The 27,520-nt window shown below is 34.4% G+C and overlaps 2 protein-coding genes across 2 annotated transcripts; one reads left to right on the top strand and one right to left on the bottom strand.

Annotated features, from left to right (window-relative positions):
- Window positions 1-2,809, bottom strand: LOC113284446 (F-box/LRR-repeat protein 4-like). Its single transcript, XM_026533904.1, has 2 exons — window positions 2,318-2,809; window positions 1-1,235 (listed from the first exon to the last, which is right to left on the bottom strand). The coding sequence occupies exons 1-2, from the start codon at window positions 2,670-2,672 to the stop codon at window positions 334-336; spliced, it is 1,257 nt and encodes a 418-aa protein (XP_026389689.1). The 5' UTR covers window positions 2,673-2,809; the 3' UTR covers window positions 1-333.
- An 8,333-nt stretch (window positions 2,810-11,142) lies between these two features.
- LOC113278494 (putative invertase inhibitor) lies at window positions 11,143-11,804 on the top strand. The gene has a single exon (XM_026527314.1). The coding sequence runs from the start codon at window positions 11,143-11,145 to the stop codon at window positions 11,698-11,700; it is 558 nt and encodes a 185-aa protein (XP_026383099.1). The 3' UTR covers window positions 11,701-11,804.
- Window positions 11,805-27,520: the final 15,716 nt, after the last annotated feature.

Below are 27,520 nucleotides of genomic sequence, written 5' to 3'. Positions count from 1 at the left end.
AAGACTTCCAATCCGAAATCTATCCATTTAAAAGATAAGGACTAACAAATCAAATGGAAACAACGTCAAATGATAATGATGACGTAAAGTCATCGTTCGTGAACAAGTATTAACACAGTTGTAAGCTTTCCGAGACTAGAGGGGAGAATGTTTTTCCAATTAAGAAATCAATGGATAAGACATGGCAACAAACTTAAGCATAACATACAGACTATTACGGCACTATAAACATTTAACACTTTCAGATTCAATCACACACCTGTTATTTAATTGCTTCACTGCCGAGAGCTCTGCTTGTTCATCCCACAACATCTTGTATGATGTAATTTACGCTCAAACAAACATGTCTATTAACGCATCTGATCCTGACAGGCTTCCAGTGAAGTTTACTTTACAGTATGCAGGAAAAAGCAACCCTGCCTGGTCACAGTCCCACTCTGTAATGTGTGGACATGACCTTACGTCGAGGTATTCAAGAGTTTTACATGATTCCAAGAGCTTTGTTATTCCGAAAACAGTAATCTTTGGGCAGCTACTAATCCTTAATATCTTCAAACTTGACTCGAATCCACTGCTTGCCAAGTCCTGGAAAGCCCTGTCAGTTACCTCCTCACAACACCCGATATCAAGAGCTTCGAGGTTTTTGCAGAGAGATAAGATGCAGCTCAAGGCGGAATCAGAAATACTCAAGCACCAATCCATCCGCAAAAATTTTAGTTTGTGATTACATGAGAAGACCAATGACTTTATCGATGCATCAGAGATGTTACGGCAGCCACCTATGACAAGAGTCTCCAGATTCTTGCATGAACGAGCCAATGAGTAAATGGAATCATCTCCAGCTTTAAGGCAATCCAATAACTTTAACGTTGTAAGAGAAGAACATGACTCCGAGACGCTCAAAATCCCAGCATCACCAACATTAGTGCACTTACTGACATCCAAGAACTTAATCTTACGGCATTTAACAACAAGGGATGAGAGCCCCGAGTCTGTTATGTTGATACATCCTTGCAATGCCAATGCCTCAAGACGAGGGCAATTCTTTGAAAGTGCTATTAATGTTTCGTCAGTAATGAATCTGCAACCAACAAGATGCAAGTTTCTCAAATTCGGGCATCCCTCTGCTATGGCAGTTAATCCCTTGTCTGTTAGCTTTCTGCAGTAGGATAAATCCAACGACTGTAGACGTGGAAGTCCCTTTCCAAGTTCCACCAATCCCTTATCTGTAATACCTGTAAAACAAAAGTACGCCACAAGCGTGCAACAACCCCAGAATAAAAAACTAGGCTAAGCATGACAAAATGTAAAAGATTTATCAAAACCAACAACTGCCCTATATTGATAGGGTGGTGATCTTTAGAGACTTAGGGTAAAACAAGCGGACTACGGACTAAAGAACAAGTGGGACACATTGGTTAATAACTCACTGCTACTAGAAAGGGTAAAACACCTTTCCACAACTAGGAAACTTATCATTTACATCCCTGCACTTCATAAAGCGAAATGAAAAGTAAGACTAACAGAAAAAGAAGAGAAAACTTATACTTATCCCGACGAATGAAAATCACATAACAACCAACAAAACAATGTTGCCTCAGACGTTAACCTCATATACCTACCAATTTTCTATACTTAGTTTGAAGAGAACAAAAAAGTTGTTCACAAGCAACAACTTTCATAAAACTAAGCAAGCTAATCGATAAAAGTTGAATGAACCGACATTTGAATTATAAATTATTGGTTTGGTAGAGCACCAACCAATTCATTGACCAGGATAGAGTCATGGCATCATTTATAAAACACTCAAACTGTTAAAGATTCAGGGTGGTGATATCCGTTGATCAATCAACTTTTATCTTTTCGCGAAGGCGAATACCATCAAAATTCAATGATTCTAGAGTTTTACCAACTACATAATCCATAATCAAATCCCAGGGACTAAAATGAAGAACCCAATATGAAATTTCGATAACCCCGAGTTAAATACTCCATAAAGCTACAAACTTTTCAGCTCAACAATGATTCTAAGAACTAATTTCAAACAATTCATTAAGCAATTAAGACGAATTTTTGAAAACCCAGACTTAAAAACTTATAAAGCAATCAACTTCCTGCTCAACTAACATTCTAAGAACTAATTTCAAACAATTCAATGAACAATTAAGATGAAATTCTAGAAAACCCAGGCTTAGAAACTCATAAAGCAATCAAATTTCCAGCTCAACCAACATTCTCAGAACTAATTTCACAGTGATTATGAGTTCAATTTGTAATTCAAAATCAAAAGGGGGAAGAAGAAGTATAAAATTCAAACCTTTACAGTTGTTAAGATGAAGCGTTTGTAAAGAAGTAAACCCATTGGAAACAACAGAGAGATCAGAATCAGTAACCCCAGGATAAAACGAACGAGAAAGTGATTGAGAGAGATCCAATTCCACAATCTTTGAGAATCTAGCAGCCATTTTCTTCAGCATAAGTGGACCAGCTCTTGCACAAAGTTTCATCCTTTCTGTACTTTGTAAATATAACCATTTCTTACATACTAATCCAAAACCTTCTTTATCTTTATAGTTGTCTAATTTTGATAGAATTGATCTTAATTCATCATCTGTTAGGGTTTCATTTATACAAACCCCCTTACTGATGATTTCTTCATTGAGTTTTGACATTAGAATGATCCAAGATAGTTGCCTCTCTCTCTCTTTCTCTCTTTCTGGTTTGCTCTATCTACTGAACCCTAAACTCGATGTCTTTCTATAATGAGTTCTGCTCTGAAATGACAAGTACAAAGGGACAACAACCACTTCTGAGATAATAGTACAAAGGCTATTACTTTTCACATTTTCTATGTTTACCCGTTTTTGGTGCTTATATATATTGATGATGTGTCAAAATCTTAAACAATCTGTTGTGAGCCAAGATGCTAAATGGGTAGCCAAGATGCTGCAGGTTGATAAATGTGTAGCCAAGATGCTAAATGTGATTGTTGAATTGATTATTGCACCACCAACTTATGAGTTAGCACACTACAAAACTCACCATGCCAAAAGCATGCCATATATCAAACTACTTGCAACACCTATGCCCGGACAACCAGTTGGAAAATTGATAGTAAACACGACGAAGAAAAGAATGTCGTCTTAGAATTTAAGGCTCTAATAATATTTTCTTTTCCGCAATTATTCGATCCTTCCCAATCATATTGGTGAATACAAATACGTAAATGAATATTATCGTCAGGATACTTGAGGCCCTACAACAATGTTGGAATCAAAGCTTGTACAATCTTGACCCAATCAAGAACACAGAGGTTTTGTTTCTGATGATGCTTATAAGAGAGAAAACAGAGAGAGTTGAGATGTTTTTAAAGGAAAACTAGGACGCCATTATAGAGAGTTTAACATCTGTTGAAGACAACTCTTCATCTCCAACAGGCATCTTTTCAGTGCGAACAAACATCTCTTCCAACAATGGTGTTTGTTGTGAAACGAAGTTTCTGTTCGGTTTTTTAACTGTCATTAGAAACCCTAAAATAGAAAAATTCCTACGAGACGTTGTCTCGCACTCTTCTGGGGGGTGCTTCCCCCGAAACCCCCGCGATCTGAGCGATCATGTCGATCACCGAACTCTGCTGTAGCGCCTACAAATTAAAGGTTTGTTAAAAATATCCAACACAGCCTTCAACGAAAAATGGGGTTAGCAATGAAGATAACACGGGAGCAAAAATATAAGATTCCACTTTGTGTTTATTCCAGTAAAAAAAATGGGGAAATAGTCGTTTGGTGTTTTTTTACCCGGCTAGTTTGGGTCCTATCCAATTTATTTGGGGCCTATGACTACATGACAAAGAAGGGTCACTATAAGGTAAAAAGAGTAACCCCTTATCCAACTATTTTACATAATGGCTAATTTACCCTTGATTAATTAGCTTAATTAGGTGATTAATTGATGTTTAGTGAAATTAAACTAGAAATCAACTAATCTTGATTCATCATCAGAACATGAAAAAAAAATCTTTTTAAAAAAAAAAAAATCAAACCAGAATCGGTATATGTTCATGCTCTCATAGACCGGTTTTGGGTTGATTTTTTCAATTCACAAAAAAACTCAGAATCGGTTTTTACACATGTACACAAAAAACCGATTACTGGAAGAAAAAAATCAAACATAATTAATATCGTACTCGATATGAAAATGAGTATGATTTCGTACTCGATTCCAGTTCGGATATAAATTTCATACTCATTTTGAGATCGAGTATAAAATCATACTCGTTTTGAAATTGTGTAAAATCATATTAATACTCATTTTCAGAACCGGATTATACAATACACACAAAAAAATCGATTATTGACATTGCACAACAGAAATGGTTTATAAAAGTGCTCATGTAACAACAAAAAGAAAATACATAAAAATTGGGAATTTTTTCTTACAACAATCGGTTTACTCGATACACATATGAAATCCGACTCTAGCATTATACATCAACAATCGGTTTTTATAAGTGCTAATGTAATCCGATTATGGGCTAAGAAGTTATGAACTCAAAGGGTACACAATCAATTTTTATGGACACATATGTAGTCCGGTTCTAACAAAAAATAGTTGCAGAAAAACGGTTATCCTTACCGTAACTGAATCGGTCTATGTGGACATTAACATTGACCGATTCTTGTTCAAATTTCTCGAACCAGAAAACATATCCAGGACAATCGGTCTATGTGAGCATGAACATAAAATGCTTCTATTTGCAATCGGATCACATGTACATTAATGTTAACCGATTCTGGTAAACCCGGAAAATTTTGATTTCAAAATTTTCAATTTTTGAGCGATTGCATGTTACTAGAACCTAGTTTAGAGGATTGGGTTGAGAAGAAGAGAAGAAGAATCAGTTAAAGTTGAGATGGAAATGAATTTGATTTTGATTTTGATTTTTAATTTTATGATTTTAGTTTTATGATTTTGATTTTAGTTTTTAGTTTTATGATTAGGATTTGATGGGGAAAAACTAGTAGTATTATTATTTGATAGAGGGTATATTGGTAGTTTCATCTCTTAATAACCCTTTATGTCTTGTAGTCATAGGCCCGAAATAATGCTCCTAGGCCCCAAACTAGCCAGGTTTTTTTAGGTGGTCCCGAAACTATTTGATCCAGCTGGAAAATGCGTCCTGTTTGGTCCATAATTATCTGAAAATATTAAATGGACACAGATACCCTTCCATGTTAATTCCTACTTATTTTCTTGTAGCAGTTCATTCTGTTTGATGAACTATCAGGTTTTTTGTAAATTTGAGTTCATTATGTTTCATGAAAAAATCTACACTTCATTTGAAAGTTCATCTTTCAAATGAACACCTAGTAAAACCTATATGAAAACCGAGTTCATTCTTTCAAATGAACACCTAGTAAAACTTGTATGAAAAACCAACTTCATTCTTTCAGATGAACACCTAATAAAACCTATAAGAAAACAGAGTTCATTCTTCCAAATGAACACACAATAAAAACTCCACTATTATGAACAAAAACAAGAGTTCATTCTTTCAAATGAACACCTAATAAAACCTATATGAAAACAGAGTTCATTTTTCAAAATGAACACACAACAAAAATTCCACTATTATGAAACAATAAAACAGAGTTTATTCTTTAGAATGAACACCTAATCAAATTAAGTTCATTATAATGAACAAAAATCAGAGTCCATTCATTCAAATGAACATCTAATCAAAGTTCATTACAATGAACTAAAAATAGATTTCATTCGTAAATATGAACTGCATCAGCATCATCTTTATCATATTCGTCGTCTTCAACAACAACAACAACAAGCATTAGCGTCTTCAATAGCAGCAGCAACATCATATTCATCATCTTCATCATATTTATCGTCTTCATCATCTTTAAAAGCAGCAACAAACAATAGAGACGAAAAAGAAACGCAAAAACTTCATCGTCTTCACCATCATCATCAGTAGCAATAACATCGATAGAGAAGAAAAACCCTAAAAACTCCATCGTACATCATCTTCTTCATCGTCTTTATCATATTCATCGTCTTCACATCTTCATCGTCTTCAACATCACTAAAGTCTGTAAATCAATCACCGTCTCCAACAACAGCAGATCTCGGAGTCTTCATCAACTTCATCGTCTTCGACAGTAGAAAATCAAATCTTCAAAATCAAGCTTCATCGTTCTGCAAAATAAACAGTAGCAGAAAGAAAAAGAAAAAAAAATGGAGAGAAGAGAGAAACTAGATCTGAAAATAGGGAGGAAAGAGAAAGTAAATCTGAGAATGAGATATTTTCTACTGATTTTTTTTACATTATGTGGTCCCAAAAGGGAATTTCTGCCACTACAAAATGACAACTACATCATCCATGACATCACCCTGGGACCAAACCATAATTTTTAGGACAAAAAAATAATATATATTTTAAAAAAAGACCAAACAAATAATTGACTAGATCAACTGGACCAAACTCACTATAATATATTTTTTCTAGGTCTATATGGTATTTCCTACAAAAAGAATACGAGTAATATAAGACTGGTTTATGGAGTTTCTAACAAAAATATTTATAAATAACTGCTGGAAGTGAGCTGGCAAGTGGGGACAGTTTCTTGCACCGTTTATCATAAGTATGCTATAGATTCCGCCTGTAACATCCACCTAAAAAGAGAAAAATTATTTGTAATAAAGAATTTGAATCTCCGACCTCCCCTACAAGACTCAACTCCACTTAGTTTAATAAAATAAAAACGTAATATTTAGAATAGCTTAATATTTTGGTAGCACAACAAAACTAACAACATGAATAAAAATCCTCGCATTTTTATGGGCTACCCCGAAAGGATTAGGGCGACTAATAAGACAAAATAGGTCACCCGAATCTAAAATGAAGCCACTCTTTATCCCCGATTTTTCGAAATTGCTAATATGCCCTTCCATAATCAGTAGCCAAATTGACAATTAGAATAAAAATTTTCTGAGATAACACTTTCATCCCGTCATAATTAGTAATTTTGAGGTAGAGATGAAGAAGGTGTGAGTTTTAAGTTTGAAGATGAGCTGGATTTTTAAGGAAGAAATAAGAGGCGTTGGATGGAAAGATTTGAAACTAGTCGTTGGGGGTTTTGGATCACACGCTAGCGTGTTAGCTGCAGCCGCGGGCGTGTGAAGTAAAGCCGCCCGGTTTTGGTTCAAACACCATCGCTTTTGCTTCTCACTCCAGCGTTTTTGCTTCAACCGCCCGGTTCTATATCAAGCGCGACTGTAATCTACTACCAGACTTGACAAACCATTAAATTTGTTGGTTGCCCAACCGTTTTTGAAGTTTGTTGAGTCCATAGTGGGAGCAGAATGAGCAAATTTTGATTTGTTCATTCTAAATGCAAATAGGTGCAAGTATGAACATCAGATGGACGTATTTAATCTTGATTATTAACAATTCAGTTAGCGTCTAATCACTTCTTAAATTTACATAGAAAATGTAACAATTGAGAAGTTTTTCGGATGGCTCAAAAATGTTCTCCGCATGTATGTTCTAGCAAATATCTCTCGCAGAGAAAAAGGAAGATAATTACATTCAGTTTTCGGCTATGCGGTGAAGCACTTGAACTATTATTTTTGATTTTTGTTTATGTTCGCTTTAGGCGCACTTAGACGCCTAAGCCTTCGGCGATGAGCTTGGCGCCTCGCCTCGCATATGTCAAGGACAATATAGACAAAATGATTTTCCATTCAAACTTGGTACAACACATTAATTATCACTGATAATATGAATTTTTATACTAGAACTTTGTGAATTAAATATTTGATAAATAAATTTTTAGTGATGCTTCTTTGGGGGATGACTTATATCTATTAAATATATATATATATATATAAAGGGAACTACACTTAGTTGAAGCTGCAAATTTGCGTTCCCATCTTGCCCCCATTTTTATTTGATCCAGTCAAAAATGGAAATATTATTTGAGGGCAAAGTTGCAACTAGAAAAGCTAAAAAAATATTTCTCCCATTTAGCCATCAACTCTATGAATTTAGAATCATACGTAACAATATTATCCGGGGGTAGAACGGTGACTATAAAGCTGAAAACTGAAAGAGATTGAATCAGATCAAGTTTTCACCAATTTTAACTCAAATGCAATCCAATCAAATAAGAATTGAAATTAAGTATACAACTCCAGAAACGAAATCATAAATTACACGCCCAAACGGCCGATGATGGAGATTTATCCATTAGTGAAGAGACAGAAGAACGATGAGTTAAGTAAAAGAAAAGAGAAGCCGTAGAAATAGAAAATTTTGATAAAGATTATAACGGTAAGCTGAAATCAGTGTAAGGTTTGGTAGTAACTTGAGACTAATAGATGAAAATGGTGGTGGCAGAGAGTAGGACTAAGAGTAAATGAGAGAGAAATAATTCATATGGTGCGACCATGGAAGCGAAAGAGAGTAGATATGAGGCAATTGGGTAAGCAAGGCGTTGGATTTAGGGATTTTGTGGAGAAAACAAAATAAGTGGAAAGTACCATAATACCCATCAACCATGTGACCGTCCTACTGTCCTAGGCATCCATCACATCACATCCCTAGTTAGCAATTCGGGGTACGGGTAGTAGTTCGAGACGGCATATGTGGGGAATTATACGGATTCGGATAGGTTGGATTAGGTCAAAAATCCGGTCAACAGTTCGTTGTTCGGACAGTAGTTCGGAACGGCATACGTACGTGCATATTCGTTTTATAAATGTGAGTTTGACACTTAAAATTCGGCTTACATATATGATAAATTGATAAGTATTATGACCTTATTACAAGACTAATTTTATTTGTAAATGATTTATAAGATGGAAAAAAACATTTTAGCGTGATTATTTAACAAGAAGTAAACAATTTAATCACATAAATGTATTATAAAACGAGTTTATAGACTTTTAACAAAAATCAACACATAAAATACTAGTTAAACAACTACTGATAGAAAATTTTAACTGAATAATTGTATTTAAATATAAAGTATATACAAAATCAAACAAAAACCAATCAACAGAACTCTGGTCAGAGAGTTACCTATGGGAGTTCTAGTTCGGAAATATCATTCGGATACGGTCAGTTCAGACACGTTCGTGAATCATTCGTGAGGTCCATATAATCCGGATACTTTGCCAAACGCGAGTTTTCTTATTTTGTTTCAGAAACAGTTTTGGACAAACAACATATGATATTATCTTAAAGCATGTGTTGTGCGTTAGGGAATGAAAAAGGGTGCATTTTCAGTATATGTCATTAAACAATTTGAATAATTTTTCCTAGATTTTCAATCACAGAGTCTTCCATCAAATGATTTATCGATTAATTACTGCATGGAATTAAATGGTTAAAGATAAAATCAATAGATGTATGATATATGGATAATACCTTAATAAAAATCTAACCTAGGATTTCTAAATTGATAATACCTTAATAAAAGCAATGGATTTTGTTAATGAAAGTAGGAGAGTGAAGAAGAAGAAAATGTTATTTATAATGGTCATATATGTTTGACTTTCGTACGTGGTAAATAGGAGAAATGAAAATTGGAAAAGTAGATCGATTCTATTAATTGTGAGGAGATGGGAAATAGGAAAAGTGGGTATGAAAAATAGGGAAAACCTTAAAAGATTTATACCCGGAAAGAGAAAAAAATTGTTAGATGGCTGACATCCCACATATGTAGTGTTATACGTGTGTCAATTTCACTTTATTACTCTTATCATTTGTATGCAGAGGTGTAAAATGTGCCGGCCCAGAGCAGCCCAGCCCAAGAGGTCGCGTGTTTAGCGTGTTGCTGCTGTGTTGTGTTGTGCCGGAGATTAAGGTGTGTCATGTCGTGCTAGACGACATGTTGTGTTGTGATATGCCGGAAAAATAAATGTGTTTTGTCGTGTTATGTTGGGTCAGGCACATTTGTTTTATGTTTTTCAAAGTAAATGCTTTTCAAATTTTCAGGTATTCAATGAGTTGTTATAAAAATAAGTCAATATAACGATGATCAGATGTCAAAAATTAACTAGAATAAACACTCTCTTGTGAAATATACACAAAATGTGATGTATTTTGTAGCCTTGTTTACATATTATGATGTGCTATCTTAACATGTCGTGTTGTGTCACGTGCTTGTCTGTGTTGCGTGTTGTGCCATACTGAACCAACTCACATGTTGTGATGGACTGTGTTCAAATTTTAGCGTGCTGTGTTGGACTGTGCTCGTGCTGGCACAGCCTAATTTATACCTCTATTTTTATGATTATGAATTGAGCTTTTTTGTTGATTTTGAAAACAGATTTATTTGGAATCAATTAATAAGAAAGACATGTGTCAATTTCTCAATTCATCTACCATTAAAAGAATTTATTGATTTTTATAAAGATGGAAGATTTTGCTTCTTTCATTCTTTTGCTACACCTTGTTGTATTGATTATGTCATCTTGGTTTGAGGACTTTCACAATTCAGATTCTTTGAAAACTAAAATTGATTTCTTTTTCCATAATTGATGTTGTCAGTGTCATTTCACCTGGATTTGGGCGACTGTCCAATGGTTAAGGGCAAATATATAAATATCAAGGGTAAAAATGTAAAATTAAAGCACGTGTAGTCTCACACATGTATAGTGTTAACTGTTTGACAGTTCTTCTCTCTCTGACTCTCTTTCCCTTTACGGGATAGATTTCTTAATTTTTTTCGTTAAAAGATAGATACCAACAAATTAGTGAAAACGGGACGTATTTCTAATTTTTACTAGTTGGGATTAATTAGATAAAATAATGGATTTGGATCCTGAATCAAATTTACCGTCCAAAACGTTGAAAGCCCGTAAATGATTGTCAATTTCCCAAAACTATTAGTATTACATTTAGAATACCTTATTAATTGGTATTTTTTTATTATAACCTTACTAATTACCTCTTTAATGTTTGATTCTCATCAAAAATATTGTCACCTCTTTAACTCGTTTGATCACAAAAAATCTTATGGCCTCTTTAATACTACATGCTAATTGTAGGAGTTTTAACCTAATTTGGTCTATAAATATGAATGAATATCATGGCTTCGAGGATCATTACAAACCAAAAATATGAGTCAAACATTCTCATTGATATCTGTGTCTTCCATCTTCATTGGTTTTTTGGTCCTCAACTCCCTTTATGGTGCAAATGGAAATATAATCAGAGATGTGTGTAAGAATGCGGTAACAAGTGATCCCGACCTCAAGTATGGTTTTTGTGTTGCATCTCTTTCAGAAAACCCTAAAAGTAAAGATGCTGATCTTTTGGGAATTGGAGAAATATCATTACAAATATGTCTGCAAAATGTAACATCTATTGAATCTTATCTTGATAAAATCGCCTTCGGAGTGGGTAAAGGAAAACAAAATCCAAAGCAATATTACCCTTTAAACACTTGCTTAGGGATGTACGGGAGTGCCATTCGTTTTATTAATATGGCTATTACAAATTTTAAAGAAAAAGATTATTACGCAGCTGATAAGGTGTTGAGTGCTGCCTCCGGTGCTCCAACTGAATGCGAACATAGGTATAAACAATCTGGTTTGGATTCTCCATTTACCAAAGAAAATAGTGATTTCTTTCAGCTAACTAGAACTTCTCTTGCCATTACTAATATGGTTAAATAATTTTTAAGTCTCTCTTTTGTTGGGATAATTAAGTAATTGGACTTTAATTCAAATTAGAACTCGTATCTTAATCTTAATATAATAGTATCATGTTTGAATGGGTTCATGGCGATTCACATTTACATTGGCAATTCAAATTAGAACTCGTTTACATTGGCAATTTACATTTACATATATATAAAGCAATTTCTTTTCTCTTTTTTTTTTTTTGACAAGCAAAGGGCAAATTTAATTAAGAAATAACACTCATTGAGAGGATGAGTGTTAAAGAGAATACAAAGATTAGTTGTTACTCATAACACCATCCCAATTACATACGATAGTACTCAAAGAAAAGCCATCAAAAATCTTAGAATTCCTAGCCCAATTAAATAAGGTACACTTAACAGAAATAATAAGTTGATTAAAGCTCCTTCCCCTATTACCATAAAGCCTTCCATTACGTTCATTTCAGATTGTCCAGCAAATTGTGAAAGGTAATAGTCCCCAAATCTTCTTAATCATCTTCTTGTTCTTTTTAGCAGACCGTTCCCAGATATTGGACTTAACAGACTCTGCGAACACCCATTTGATACCAAAGTTATCTAAAAAGTAGTGCCATATTTTCAGCGTTTATTTACAGTGAATGAACAAATGGTGATTAGTTTCAGGAGCAGAAGAACATAGCAGATATTGACTAGAGTTTACCTTACCGGCTTTCGATAAATAATTCCAAGTTGGAGCCCCATTATAACATAGAGTCCATACCAGAAAGGAAACTTTTAATGGCACTTTCGGATTCCAGACTTTAAATTTGTGAGGGAAGACCAGAAAACCATCCAAATCAAGAGACGAATAACAATTAGCTACAGTGAAAGTATCACCAAACTCCCATTTCATGTCATCATGCTCATTAGAGGATATAATTGCAGTTGAGACTTCACCCAAAAGATGAATCAATGTAGCCACAAATCCAATTTCTTCTTCATTCAAGTTTCTTTTGAATTTAAAGTCCCATGATCCTTGAGGAGAAATCATATCTGAAACTGACAAAGACTTGGTTCTAGATATCTTATAGATTAAAGGAAAACTCTTTTTCAGGGAGTCATTTCCTATCCAATTATCATTCCATAAGTAAATACTTCTACCATTATTGATAACCAGTCTAGTATGCAATTTCACATAGTCTCTGAATTTTAAAATTCCAGCCCAAACACTATTACCGATAGGCCGTGAACTATTATTAGGAAACAAAGAATGAAACTGATCTCCAAATTTTTCGCGAATAATTTTCCTCCATAGAGCATCTTTTTCTTTTTCCGTACCTCCAAATCCATTTACAGTGCAAGGATTTATTCAATAGCTTCAACTTTTTAATGCCAATACCCCTCTAGACTTCGGAATCACTGCCTTAGCCCATGCAACCCAACTCCTTTTCCTTGTGGTGGTGGAAGAGCCCCAAAAAAAATTACGCATTATCTTTTCAATCTCCTTCATAACTGAAATAGGCATTTGGAACATAGATAAGTAATAAATAGGTAAGCTAGCAATGACACTATTTACCATTATTAGCCTTTGTGAAAATGCTAAACAAAAACACAAATTTGATCTCTAGAAATCAAAGGTGTATGTTATTGTTTTTTTCTCTTAAAAATAAAGGCTGCATCCGACTAGAAAAGTATTTACAAGAGATAAGGTCTCCAAACAATCTCACAAGAGAGGCTAACAGTTTTCCAATATTTAGTTTTTCAAGAATAAAGGTGGCGTGCCACATTGACATAGGATACACAACAATATTTAAATAAAATCAACTCCAACTCGTTGATGTGAAAATGATATAGCAAAAAAAAAAGGTTAGACATCCTCTAGGTGAACCTGCTAGTTTTAGGAACGACTCTATTTCTTCATCTTTCTTTCACAAATTCTTTTACCTTCTCTAATCTTTATCTCCTGATTCAATGCTAGTCGAGTAATCCCCCATCTAGATTTCGATCCCAAGCCAGATGGGGATCCAAGAAAGGGGTAAAGAGTATATGAATTTGTCATTGTCTCAATTTTGATCAATTTTTTTAGAAAAGGATTCCGGGACCTGTAGACTGCATTCTTCTAATCAGTATTCTTGGCTCGCTTTAACTGATAAGAAATCTTAAATCAACCCATAATATCTTGTATATCTATCATATTTCATGGTGCACTCCATTTATCTAGAATTCCTTGGTTTTATTGCATTAGATTTCTTGATTCGTTTAACTGATAAGATATTTTGAACTCATTCATTCCATTTGCATCTCAATCATAATCATGGAGCACTGCATTTAATAACATAATCATGATGCATTCCACTTAGAAACATAATCAAGATGCATCTCATTTAGAAAGCATACCTTTGTAGTTTTTTCTTCAATTTGTTTGTCAGTATATGTCTCAATAGTTATCTTTGTTTATCCTTGTTCAATTTGGTAGCCAGTATATCGCTCAACTGTTAACTTGAAACTTGTCCGCAGTTTTCCAGCATCTGTATTTGACCTAACTTACGGTTTTATTCCTAGTTTTAGATGATACTACCATAGATCTGTCTGCCATGGCCGTTAGGTTTCTTCGTGATTCAAATCCTTTGTTAGACTGTAATTTATCTTGGATTGGAATTAGTTCAAAAGGTTTGACTAGAAATCGAAATTCATTAAAGTTTGAAAAACAGAAACATCTTCGGTCTAGGGGGACCGTTAAACAAACTAAGGAAATAACAAAAACTAGAACAGTAAAAAGAAACCCATAGATTAAGCTAGAAAACCAAAAAGAAAACATTTAAAGGTAAAACATTAAAAAGTAAATGCTTTTTCTTCTCTGAAATTGCTTCCTTTTCTTTTCTTCTTCTTCATTCCTCTTCCTCGGAATCGTCCACCATTATCATCCCTTCACCTCGAACTTGTTGATAGATAGCTGATTTCTCATGTCCATAGGCATAATCCATACCTGATGGGTATTCTGATAAAAAATAGTTAGCAGTCACCGGAATTCCGTTAGATAATCTTTCGTGAATCATCTTGATGGTTTCCTTTCCCATCCTATCTTTCTCTTCTTTTCTCAAGTTGCACAAAGCCAACCGTTGGGCTTGTGCAGGATACATAAAAGTCTCACGTTGACAGGTAGAGCACCGATAATACTGCATCCGATGAAGCTGTCCTTCTTGACAGCGCACAACCTTAGTTGATGAAACCTGAGACCCTACTGGAATCTTAAAGTGATTACAAGCCATCCTTTACCCAATGCTTTCTGATATTTTCTTTAATTTGCTCTATGTTGAATCGATGTTGTTTAGAAGCTTATATGGCTTTATTCTTTTCTCGTTTCTTGCTTATCATTAATGCTCTCATCTTCGTATACGTTTTCTCTATGTATTTTCAGACGTTTCATCTCCTTGTGCTCTTCATTTTCCATGCAGATTTCGATTAGTGGCAATCTGTCATTTATTAGATACATCTCAATATAGAAAATGCATAGCTTCACTGCTGCTTTAGACCTCTATATGATGTACTTCCCAGACGTGTTGTATAATCCAAATTAATTTCTATTGAGAAACCTAGGAACTAGACCGATAGCTTTTTTTTTTATGTTTATCTTTTCCTAGTTTGCGTTCAAATCTAGTTAAAATGTTAGGCATTTAATTTCTGCAATGCTTACTGGTTTTTTGCGGCTCCATGTTTATGTATGAGGAGTCATTATCTTTTCAAGTCTCATACATTTATTTTGGATGCTACTTCAAACTGATTGATCATTCCTTGCTTTTTGTTGTTGATTTCTGATTGGTCGAGGTTTACTCAAATTTGAATCTGGTTTTTCATTTTTTTAAGGTTAGTATTTCGAAAAAGTTCTCTTACAGACTGATTCAAATAGTCTATTTATTTCACAACTCTCTTATAATCCCCCATCTTCAATGCTTCGACATTTCTCTTCCTCCTTGCTGCTCTACTCCTCTTTCCTCTAGTTCAATCTTATGCTTCTCTTTCTTATTCATTATGAGTAACCATAACTTATACAAACATCTTAGCGGCCTCTCAGTAGCTCAACGTAATGCAAACTATTCAAATGCAGGTTTATTACCAACTCCTCCTGTTTTCATGCGTGATTATGGCATTAAAGAAAATAGTATTCTAGGTAGAATCTTTTCGACTGAGTTCTATTCTACTGAAGACATTAGAGGAGTGTTACATCATTTCTGGGATAATAATATCTGCTTTCAAATTCGAGAAACAGATCCAAAGTTGTTCATTCTCACCTTCCATACGGCAGAAGACTTGAAATGGATAACATTAAATGGGTTGTGGCACCCTTATGGCAATGTTTTCTCTGCTACTTCAGCTTTCTCTGGTATGAGTATAACAACATAAGCAGTCAAAGAAATCCCACTTGGGGCTAGTATATCCAATACCAGGCATGAGTACAAATTTGGTGAAAGACTAGGTTTAATTGCAAGTAGGATAGAAACAATTAGTCAAGTGTGTAAAGGAAGTAACTCTTTTGACAGCATTCCAAGGGTTTTAGTTTGGGTTAATATTGAAAAACCACTTGTAATGAAATTACTAGTTAAAGCGGCAAACTATCCAGTTAGATAAATCGTTTTCACCTACCATAACCTTCCTTCTAGATTTTGTTCCCACTGCTCTCGATTTGGTCATAAGATTAACCAATGTGCTATCCTACAAAACAGACCTTTGGAAGACATTTATGATATCTCAATGCCATCTCCAGGTCCATCTGATGATATCTTCTGTCTAGATAATACTCTCATCCAGATTTGGAACCCTAAGGATAACATTGATCCTCATGGTAAGATGGAGTCAGTTGAACTTTACCTAGATATACTAGGAAATAGAGAAACTTTGTATGAGCTTTACAGAGAAGAACATCCAAAGGTTGATCAGCCGAGCATCATTTCTCCAGCAACTGAACGTCCTTATGAGGTGTTGGGAACGGTGTATTACGATGAAGATATTGCCGTTAGCAACTAATTCTATTCTAGGAAAAAGAACGTTCCCCTTCAACCTACCTGAAAATTTTATTCCTCTACACGTTTCGAGTGATGAATCGTCCAGATCGGCCAACTCGGAGATTCACCGAGTTATTAATTCTATGGAACCGATTGAAGATAACCCAGAACCAAGTACATACCAAGTCCATATTCCAGTTCCTTTGAATAATCTTAGTTTGACATAAGAACCCAATTTGGTTAACAGAAGATTGTCCTTCTCTTCTCCCCCATTTGAAGATGCACAGGAGAACTTGGTCTCAACAATTTCTTCTGAATCAATTTCTTCGTGTTTTCCTGCATTTCATGATAATATTAATCATCCTAGTTTGCATCCATTTCATATTTCATCTGCATCTCCCAAGATTCAGCCTAAATATGCATTTAAACTCTCCGTCCCGGATTTCCCCTCGTTTTCTTCATCCAAAGGTCTCTGTATCTTGGCCTCAGATATGGATGATTCACTTCAGATTGATCAATATTGATCTAATCTAAAGGAGCAGACAATGGCAGCTGATAACTACTTACCAGTCCCTTTCAATTTGGAATCCCCATCTGAGCCAAATGTCGAAATTCAGGTAACCCTAAACTCTATCATTTTTCTAAGTAAATCCTTTATACTGCTTAATTTAGACTGAATTGATTTGCTTGAATTCATTGGCTTGCTTGCTGCCCTGATTCTAGACTATACTATGAGTATTTTAACCTTAATTTGCTTGATTGAATTTTTTTGTGTCTTAGTATAAATTATGAAAATTATTGCTTGGAATGTGCAAGAGTATGGTAACCCCTTCACTCAAAATCAGTTGAATCAATTGATTAATGTAGACAAACCTGAAATTTTGTTTCTTTTTGAAACCAAATCTCAGACTAGTTAAAGACTTTCTCAAAACATTTCCTAACACACATATTGTAGATCTTATAGGACTAGCAGGAGGCATTGCAATAGCTTGGGTTGATGGATTCTCCTTTGAAATTGTTCATTGGAGTATTAATATGATCAATATCCTAGTACAAACCAACTCTGAATCTCAGAAATGGTTGCTAACATTTTTTATGGAAGCCCTTATCCTGCTAACAGAAATATAGCTTGGGACTTCCTTACTGAAATATCAGAACAAGTAGATAAAAAATCTTTGCCCTGGATTCTTTTAGGGGACCTCAACATGATTTTTTGTCAGGAAGACAAAATTGGGGGGTTACCCTTTAAAAAATCAGATTGTGATTACTATCACAATATTCTTAATAATGATGGCCTTCTAGACTTAGGCTTTAAGGGTTATGAGTACACCTGGAATAATCATAGAGATGATGCAGCCAACATACAAGACAGATTAGATAGAGCAGTAGCTAATGCAAAATGGAGTACCCAATTTCATATTGCTGAACTCACTCACTTAGTGGGTGTTGGTTCTGATCACTGTCATATAGACTTGAACTTAGATACTTCCTATATCAAACTAGAATATACTTTCAAATTCTATGACACATGGCAAAAGGAAAGCTCTTTTGTGCATACCATTAAAGATTCCTGGAATCATGTTATCACTGAAAATCCTACTAACTCCCTGATTTCAAACCTTAAAGCTCTTCAAATCAATCTAAATTTTTGGAACAAGAATATCTTTGGTCTTCCCTCTATAAAAATAAAAAATATCCTAAGACAAATAGATACCTTGAATAAATATTAGTCATGTATACAAAAAAAGAAGATAAGATTAAGGAGAAACTATATCAATTTGAAAAACTCTATGATGTCCAAGAAGCAATAGCAAAACAACAGTCTAGAGACAATTTAGTTCTTTTAGGTGAAAAGAATACTAAATTTTTTCATACTAAAACTTTGAAAAGAAGAAAATGGAACAACATAGAATGTTTGAGAAAGAGTAATAATGAAATTCAAAAGACATGAAATTCAAAAAACTCTCTTGGACTATTTTCTAAACCTCTTCTCTTCTCCCTCTCCTCCGCCATCTCTTAATCCTCTCTTATTTCAAAATATTTCCCCTTGTCCTTCTGTTGAAGAAAATGTTGTTCTTAATTTTGTTCCTTCTGCAGAGGAAATTTGGCTAGTTATTAAAAAACTAAAACCAAATAAATCTCAGGGACCGGATGGATTCCCGTCTAGTTTCTTCAAACTTAACTGGGAAACAGTAGGAAAACAAGTGATCTCTGCTATTCATCATTTCTTTGAATAAACAAAACATTCCTTTTCCTTATCCCTAAAAGTAGACACCCTAAAGACCATAGTGGATTTAGACCAATAGGCCTTTGCAACACTATCTATAAAATAATATCAAAAATCCTAGCTAATAGGATGAAACCTCTTCTAAACCACATAATATCCCCTTTCCAAGCAGCTTTTCTTCCTAAAAGGCAAATCTCTGACAATATTGTCATTCCTCAAGAGATAATACATTCCTTTAAGAAGAAGAAGGTGAAACATGCTGGAATGAGAATCAAAATTGACATGTCTAAGGCCTTTGATAGAGTAGACTGGGATTTTTTGATTTCTACAATGAAAGCATTTGACTTTGACAACAAATTTTGTAATCTCATTCATCAATGCATATATACCTCTTCCATTGCAGTCTTACTCAATGGATGCCCTGGTAGTTATTTCAAACCCTCTATAGGTCTTAGGCAAGGGGACCCCCTATCCCCTTACCTGTTCATAATTTGTATGGAGATCTTCTCCAGATTACTTCTCTCTGGTGAAACAAAGAAGTTAATAAATGGAATTAAAATATCCCCTAAGAATAGCCCTATTTCACACCTTTTTTTGTTGATGACTGCCTGATCTTTATTAGAGTTGACCTTAAAGAATGTCACAACGTTCTGGCTTTAATTGACTCTTTTAGTAAAGCCTCGGGTCAGTTAATAAATTTTGAAAAATCAGGTGTTTTCTTTAGAAAAAAGTTCAACCTAAGCATCAAAGAATGATCAGTAAGTTATTGAAAATAAAAAAAATAGATCTGAAAGACTCTTATTTAGGCACTCCTCTTTTTATAAATAAAGCAAAAATAAAACTTTTTGAAGGAATTATTGAAAAAATGGAACATAAAATCCAAGGTTGGATAGGTAAACTACTTGCGCAGGCTAGTAAAATGGTTCTTAATAACGCAACTTTGGCTAGCATGGCTAGTTATCAAATGAGCTGTTTTATTTTACCAAAGAAAATAACAAAAAAATAGATGCACTACAAAGAGACTTCTGGTGGGGAAAGAAAACTAACCACAAAGGTTACTACCCAAAACCTTACTCTTGTCTTTGCAAACCCATGAGTAAGGGGGGATTAGGATTTAGAAATGCACATAAGTTAAACCTAGCAATGATAACAAAATTAGCTTGGAGATTGTTAACTGAACTAGAAGCCCTTTGGGTGACACAACTTAAGCCTAGATACTTCAGAAAAACCTCAGCTTTCTTAGCTAAAACCCCATCTACAAGTTCTTGGATTTGGAAGTGTATAAGTAAGGGTATTCATCTAGTTGAGCAAAACAATATTTGGGAAATAGGAAATGGTAATAGTACCAATATATGGGAGGATAGATGGATACCCAACTTGGAAGTCAATCTTAGTGCCTTTAGAACTACTAATAACTCTCACTTAACACTTGTGAAGGATCTTATTGATCCAATCACTAAGAAGTGAAACTCTCCTCTAATATGTGAACTGTTCCCAGAACACATTGCTAGGAAAATTAACAACATCAGAATAGCTATAAACAAAAAAGACACCCTCAGATGGCTTCTTACCAACTCAGGCATTTCACTGTTAAATCTATGTATAATAAGCTCAATGAAATAACAATGAACCACTTCAATTTAGGACAACCTTACTCTTTTTGGAAAAACTTATGGAGTCTTAATGTGTCTCAAAGGATCAACATATTTGCTTGGAGGTGTTTACAAAATGCTATCTCTACAAATCTGAAATTATCTAAATTCATGAAGGATATCCATCGTAACTGTTCCTTTGGTTATCAAGAGCACGAATGGTTTTTTGTCCTTATGCCAAGACTGTTTGGGCAGCTGAACCATACTTAGTTGAACTAAACTTTGACAGCACCACTACCTTCTTAGATATTTGCAAGGAATGTTTAGGAAAAAATGATCCAATTATACCCATAGAAATCATATTAACCAAAGATTTGTTCATCTGGAAAGAACGATGTAATAGAGCAGTCGAAACACAACAACAAACTAGTTCTCAATTAGCCTTAGAAATACAAAGATTTCTAAACTTCTGGTATAAGGATAACCCTTCATTCAGAAAAATCTCAACAGAAACAAGTGAAATTCCAAAGTGGCTACCTCCTAAGAGAACACACAAGAAACTTAATATTGATGCTGCTTGGATTTCTAAAGATATGCCTGCAGGTTTTTCATTAATCTTTATGAATGATGCGGGCAAGTTTGAATAAGGCAGAGCAGGTCCAGTCACAGCTTCTTCCACAGAAGAAGCGGAAGCTCTAGGAATGCTGCAAGGAGCTAACTGGGCGTCAGAAAGAAGATTCACAAATTTCAGTGTGGAAAGTGATTGCAAGAATCTGTTTGATTATTTGAATGGGAGACCATCTCAAATTTCCTGGCAGAATCAAGTTATTATGGACGAAGTTAAAAGAGTCTTTTCTAATTGTTAAAACTTTTTTTTTTTTTTATATTCCTAGAACTGCTAACAATGTGGCAGATACTCTTTCAAAAAAGGCTAAAACTTTTCTTAACTTTGTTGGTTGGGTCAATGATCCACCTATTTGTATTTTGCAAAGTTTAGAAGTAGATATATCTAATGCAAGGGATAGACAACCTAATCCATCATTAGAAAGCTCTACTAACAATGATGTAAGGGTTACTAGCTCTCAAAATTAGTCTTTTGAATGCATTTAAACTTACAAAAAAAAAATGATAGTTTTAGACATTCACCTAGAGGATGTCTTATCATCCCAGTCCAACTTTTGTCAATAAAATCCTTCAAAAATAAAAACGAAAATAATTTTAACTGATTATGTACCAACAAATAAGTAAAAAAGAATAAAAATATTACCGAGCAAGTTCTTGAGTCTCACAAAAGTTGCTTGACACTTGCCAAATCGTAGGATTATAAAAGTCAGAGATTGGTGCCGACAGTTCACATCGTTGTGTACTTTAAAAAAGTGGCGGTGTTCTGGAAAGACAAAGATAAACCTAAATTACTGCACAACTTTGGACGTGAAATTTCTTTTTGAGATAATGGGTTGGCGTTGAAAACCTGGATAGATTGGGGCCTATGAAAATTTTGCTCCCAACTAATTGATTGCTAAGGGGTGTCTAAAATGGGTGACATTACCAATATAGGCTCCAATTACCCCTAATCCTAAACTCTTATAAACAGAAAACCTTTCTATTTTCAGTAAAAAAGCAAAACCAAAAGCAAAATCTAACTTTCTAAAATACAAAAACTTTTCATTTTCCTCTAAACTCTACTAATTTTCAAACCCTAACAAAAAATAGTTGTGGTCTCTTTGTCGACAATCAACAATCCCTGTACGCCTCGTAATAGTGATAATTATTCCTAATAATCATTTTTTAGATAATTTTTTTCTTCATCTGTTTTTATGTGTATGCAAGTAGGCTCGGTAACCATGTCACATTCATTTTTAGTTGTCTCTGAATTTCAAACATAGTACCATCCTCCTCACTTATGACAATGTAAAAAGAGTAATTGCATGTGATCTTGCGAATGGACCCGAAATATCTTCATTCACCAAAACGTAGGGACACACTTTTTTCACCAAAACCATACGGAAGATACTGACGCCTATCAAGAATTAGGTGAATTATTGATATTAAAAGATAAAAATGACATGGTCATTATCGAGTAGAGGTAGAAGCATGTAGTGATGAAGGATCTGGAAACATGCTTGATAGAACTAGTACAATCATTAATATCGGAGGTGAATTATTGGCTAGTAGCTACATTGTTCTATAAAACAATGTACAACTTTTAATTCGGCGAAGTAAATTTTGTCCCAGACTCGTTTGTTATTCTTACTCAAGTCCCAGTCTACCCCGAGATGGGTATTCAACTTTAGTTAACCTTCAGAATAGACCGTGTCCCATTCCTCTACATATTTTTTTTCACTAAAATGTAGCAACATGTCTTTTTAACCATGTACTAAAATCTCGTTCAATGGTAACTTTATCTTTTGATAGCTCCTATTTACAGGACCGTGATCTTGTTCACATGCACGTAAAGTTTTACTTTTTCATTTTTTGGAGAAAAGAAGAGCGATGCCGGTTAATATCTTCCACCGCTCTCCGACTGACCACCAACACTGTCACTATTTGCTGCCATTAAACAGGGTTTAGATTTGTTTTTCACATTAAACACGATTAAAGTTTGTTTCACGAAAAAGAAAAAATTAGTTGAACTGGTAATAAGTTTTAACAAATCATATTTATTCCAAGGGACTTTGAGAAAGCTTAGCTGATTTTAGAAACGAAATCAAGTGAAATTGAGTTGAGGAAAAAATTAGAAATTTATGTTCTATAAAACAATGTTTCGTCATTCATGAGTTGGGTATATTTCATCGTGGCTCACAATTTTTTTATTTTAACTTGTACAGATAAGCAAGAAAAAAGGAATTGTATTTAAGTTTCACGTGTAGTGTTCTTCATCACTTCATGTTTGACACTTAGTTTAACTGAGTAATCCTATACTCGCTCACCCGAGTACTATCCTCAATTAGTTGAATTGAAAAATTAATTGAAACTTTGTGTAGTGTGCATAAAACAAAATGTTCCTATTCACTAATCCAAATAGACAAATAACTATCCTGCAAAACTTGTTTTTCTTATCCTTTGTTTCTATTGTAATCCCAAAAAAGGAAACAAATATACATCAAATCTATCATCAAATTCAATGTTTCAGAATGAAAACAGGTATCTAGTTATTTTAGTTAATTTATTTAGCTTGTTAAGTTTAATGTATATTTTCATCGGCTCCGGATCGTCTATTGCGAAAAACCCTCCATCCCTTTGACGTTCATATACTTGGCCAATTTAAACGAATTTTCTAAGATAAAGAATAGGGAAGTATTTGATTTTCCGTATATCTTCTTTCCACCATAGCATACTCCCTAACACCATCTCTTTTTTTGCATTTGAAACCCATTAATTAGTTAGCTTGTTCTGTAGTTTTAACTCGCACCATTCAGATGTCATGTTGAATTAGCTAAATAAATGAGCAAGCTTTTGGACATTTATGTTTGTTAATTGTGTTTGAGCTGGAAAAGTTCACCATTTGCGTGATTTAGTTGGCATTTTGTTTGATGTAATCATAATTCAATAGAGCAGTCGGTGGTTAAACTCATGGCATATTTGACTGATTGCTCCACATATTGTGGATGCGACAGATAAGGGAATCCTCAAATGAAGGGACAAAGAAACCTTGCATTAAAACATCAGTTGCAACCTTAAGTTATCTTTGGCTTCTTTAGGATACATGACAATAAGACATTATCACTCTACCTTTTGTAGCAAATGTATTCAATAATTATTGATTTTGGTGTCACCATGGCATCGCCAGAGTTCAAGAGGCGCTCCAGAATAAACATCATGGCCTATTCACTTTTACCCTTGTCTCGCTCTAAAAATGCAAAGCATATCACTAGTAGTAATCAGTGACGCAGTAAATTTTTCTAATAAATTTCAGTTCATGTGCATTCGCTAGCCCATCATGTACTCACTTTTTGGTCACTCTATGTATGTCAACACATAAGTGCCTAGTCTTATTTTTTTCATCGTGGTGGCGTAAAGTCACCATTCCTTGTAAAATTCCATATAAGTATGTCTTCTCCCCTTTGTGGTATTCTCATTTAAAAAATTCTTGAAGCATCTTTCTGATTGAGTACCTCTTGCACCACAGTCACCTTCCATGTTCTTGTGTCTTGATTCTACAACTAGAGTAGCTGTTTGCAACATCCAACTCCACAACTAGAGTAGGAGGTGTCTGCGGTCTCTGGATCCAATTATCCGACCAAATGGATATTTTATTTCCATATCTAACTATCCATAAACTTCAATTAAAGATAAACTGCATGCTTTCTTGGATGCTTTGCCAAGTCCAAGTTGAGTTCTTCTTTATCTTTGAGTGCGACTTGAAGTAGTTGGAGAATATCTCTCTTTTAAAGCTTTAGTTCATAGTTTATCTCCATTCTCCAATAGTCTCTAAGCAGCTTTAGCTAAAAGAACTAAATTGAAGCATTTTAGATCCCTAAAACCCAAACCACTAGCTTGTTGTTATTTGTTAACAGTTGTTCATGAAGTAAGAAAGAATCCCTTGGTGTCATATTTCCCCCACCAAAAGTTTCTTTGTAAATTATCCAATTCTTTTATAATAGCATCTGGGATTTTGAATATGACCATATGATGAGATGGCATGGCATTGATAACATGTTTTACCAAAATTCATCTTCCTGATTGGTTGATAAATTTTCCTCTACATTTAGTCAGTATGTTTTGAGTGTTAACAACTAAACTAGAGAAAGAAGTAATTTTCTTTAAACAGTGGGATTCCCAAATACTTTTCTTTATCTTCAAGCTTCTTAATAGTATCCTGCATTGTCTTGGATGCACTTTTTTTGAGGAGAAAATTTCTGAAAATTAATTTGTTGTGGTGACATGTCGCCGAAAGATTTGATCACCTTTAGGAGATTTGTAACATTGTGAATATCATCCCTTGCAAAAACAAGAAAATCATATGCAAAAGCAAATGAGTGACTTGAGGAACTTTCCTTGAAATCTTGATACCTTGTATCTTACCTTCCATTCCAGCTTTAACAAGAGTACACGTCAAAACTTCAATCTTAAGTAAGAATAGGTACGATGATATGGGATCAAAAGCTTTGAAAGAGAAACCATTAAGAAGAATCTGAATTTCAGATGTACCGACACACTACTGAATTAAACCACACCACTTGCTGTTAAATCTAAGTTGCTGCATAACTCTATCCAAAATGACCACTCAACTCGATCAAATGCTTTGGACATATCGAGTTTAAGTGTAATTTACCCCTTCTTAGTTTTCTTCCTCTTCATGCAGTGTATTAGTTCATGAGCGATGTTATCTCCAATCTGTTTGCCAGGTACATAAGCGTCTTGAATGAGAGAAATAATTTTCTCAAGCTATAACTTTAATCTATTTTCCAGTACAGTCTAACCTTGACAAACGAATGCCCTCGGGAACAAGAAAAAATATTCGTTTAGCGGGGTTATTTGTTTATCGATAAATGAATAATTTATTCATTTAGACAACATTTTCTTAATTAAGAAGTTAAATTGTATAAGAGAAGATGTAAAAATGTACCTAGAGGTTATTGGCCAAGATTTTTGCCACCTAACAAAAAATCTAAAATTCAACCATGTGATGTTGCGATTATTCGAGCATTAAAAGTTCAATATCGGCGTCGTTTTTATTTTAGCACCTTGAAAAACCTTGAAGTTGACCCATCAAATCTTGAACAGATTAACATTTTGGATGCTATTAATTTTGCTATTATGGCTTGGAGATTGGTGTGACTGCAAAAACAATTGCAAATTGTTTCTATCATTGTAAGATTCAGACTGAAGATATTGATGTTCCCAAACCAGAAAATGGTCAATTAGAAGAAGATATTCAAGGATTAACTGGTGCATTTATAATTTACGTTATAGAACTGTGATGGATGTCGAATATCTTTTAGACTATCCTAACGAGAATGATGTAGTTATGGAATCTCAAACAGACGAAGAAATTATTGAGTCAATAATGAATGCTGGGAATGATCCTGAACGAAGTGATAATAGCGTCATACCAAATATATCATATAAAGATGCCTTTCAAGAGATGGTCACTTTAAAAAGTTACTTGCAACACGAGCAAAATATTTAAGAAATTGTGCAAACATTACATAAAATTACGTATGCGGCGCGTTTTAGTTTGAGTGGAAGAAAAATACAATCAACCATAGATGAATTTTTTGAGTTTATTTCTACATATATTTTTATGTAAAATTTATCGATTATATATTTTGGTTTATATATAATGAGGGAGGATTCATGGACGCTCTTAAATGGACACTATCATACATGATTTGCGCCATTGTTTCCATAAAATCCAAACGACAATGAATTTGATTCTAATATTTTAATGATATGTTCCTCTTATAAGACTCTATATTCCTACAAAAAATGAGAATAATTCGAGATTCCAAACCTCACCATCTATCGATCTTAATTTCAACCACTAAATTTTATCGGCTGATATTCAAAGGGGAAAATGGTGGTGTTATACGTCTCGAACGGTGCTCATTTTTGGTAGGAATGTGATAAAATTTTCTAAGAGCAACAATCGAACAAATCCGACTATGTACGTCTAAAATACGATTTTTCTCCGTATCTCAAAAGATTTCACGTGTGAAAGCGTTGCAATAATTCTATGTTTATCTTCTCCTCTCCAAAAACCACCGCCACTTTTTATCCTCTCATTCCTCGCATTAATGAAACCTTGAAAAACGGGACTGATTTTTCCTTATATATCTTCTTTCGTCTTCTTCTTCTTTCTACTTTCTTGTTTCATCTTCTCTGCTACTACTTTCTCTGATCAAAGCTGAATTCATTTCTTTCTACTTTCTACCCATTTCCATTCCAATTCTAAAGATGGCTCCTGCTGGCAAGAAGATGGAGACAGAATTTAATAGGTTGAAGAATGAATTCCATTCGAGAGGCTACTCACTTTCTCTTCCCCCATCATCTGACTATTCATCCAAACGTAGTCTTGATTTGATCAATTCC

Source organism: Papaver somniferum, chromosome 5 (assembly GCF_003573695.1).
Source record: "Papaver somniferum cultivar HN1 chromosome 5, ASM357369v1, whole genome shotgun sequence".
Lineage (NCBI taxonomy): Eukaryota > Viridiplantae > Streptophyta > Magnoliopsida > Ranunculales > Papaveraceae > Papaver > Papaver somniferum.
This window is presented reverse-complemented; position numbering and strand designations above follow the sequence as displayed.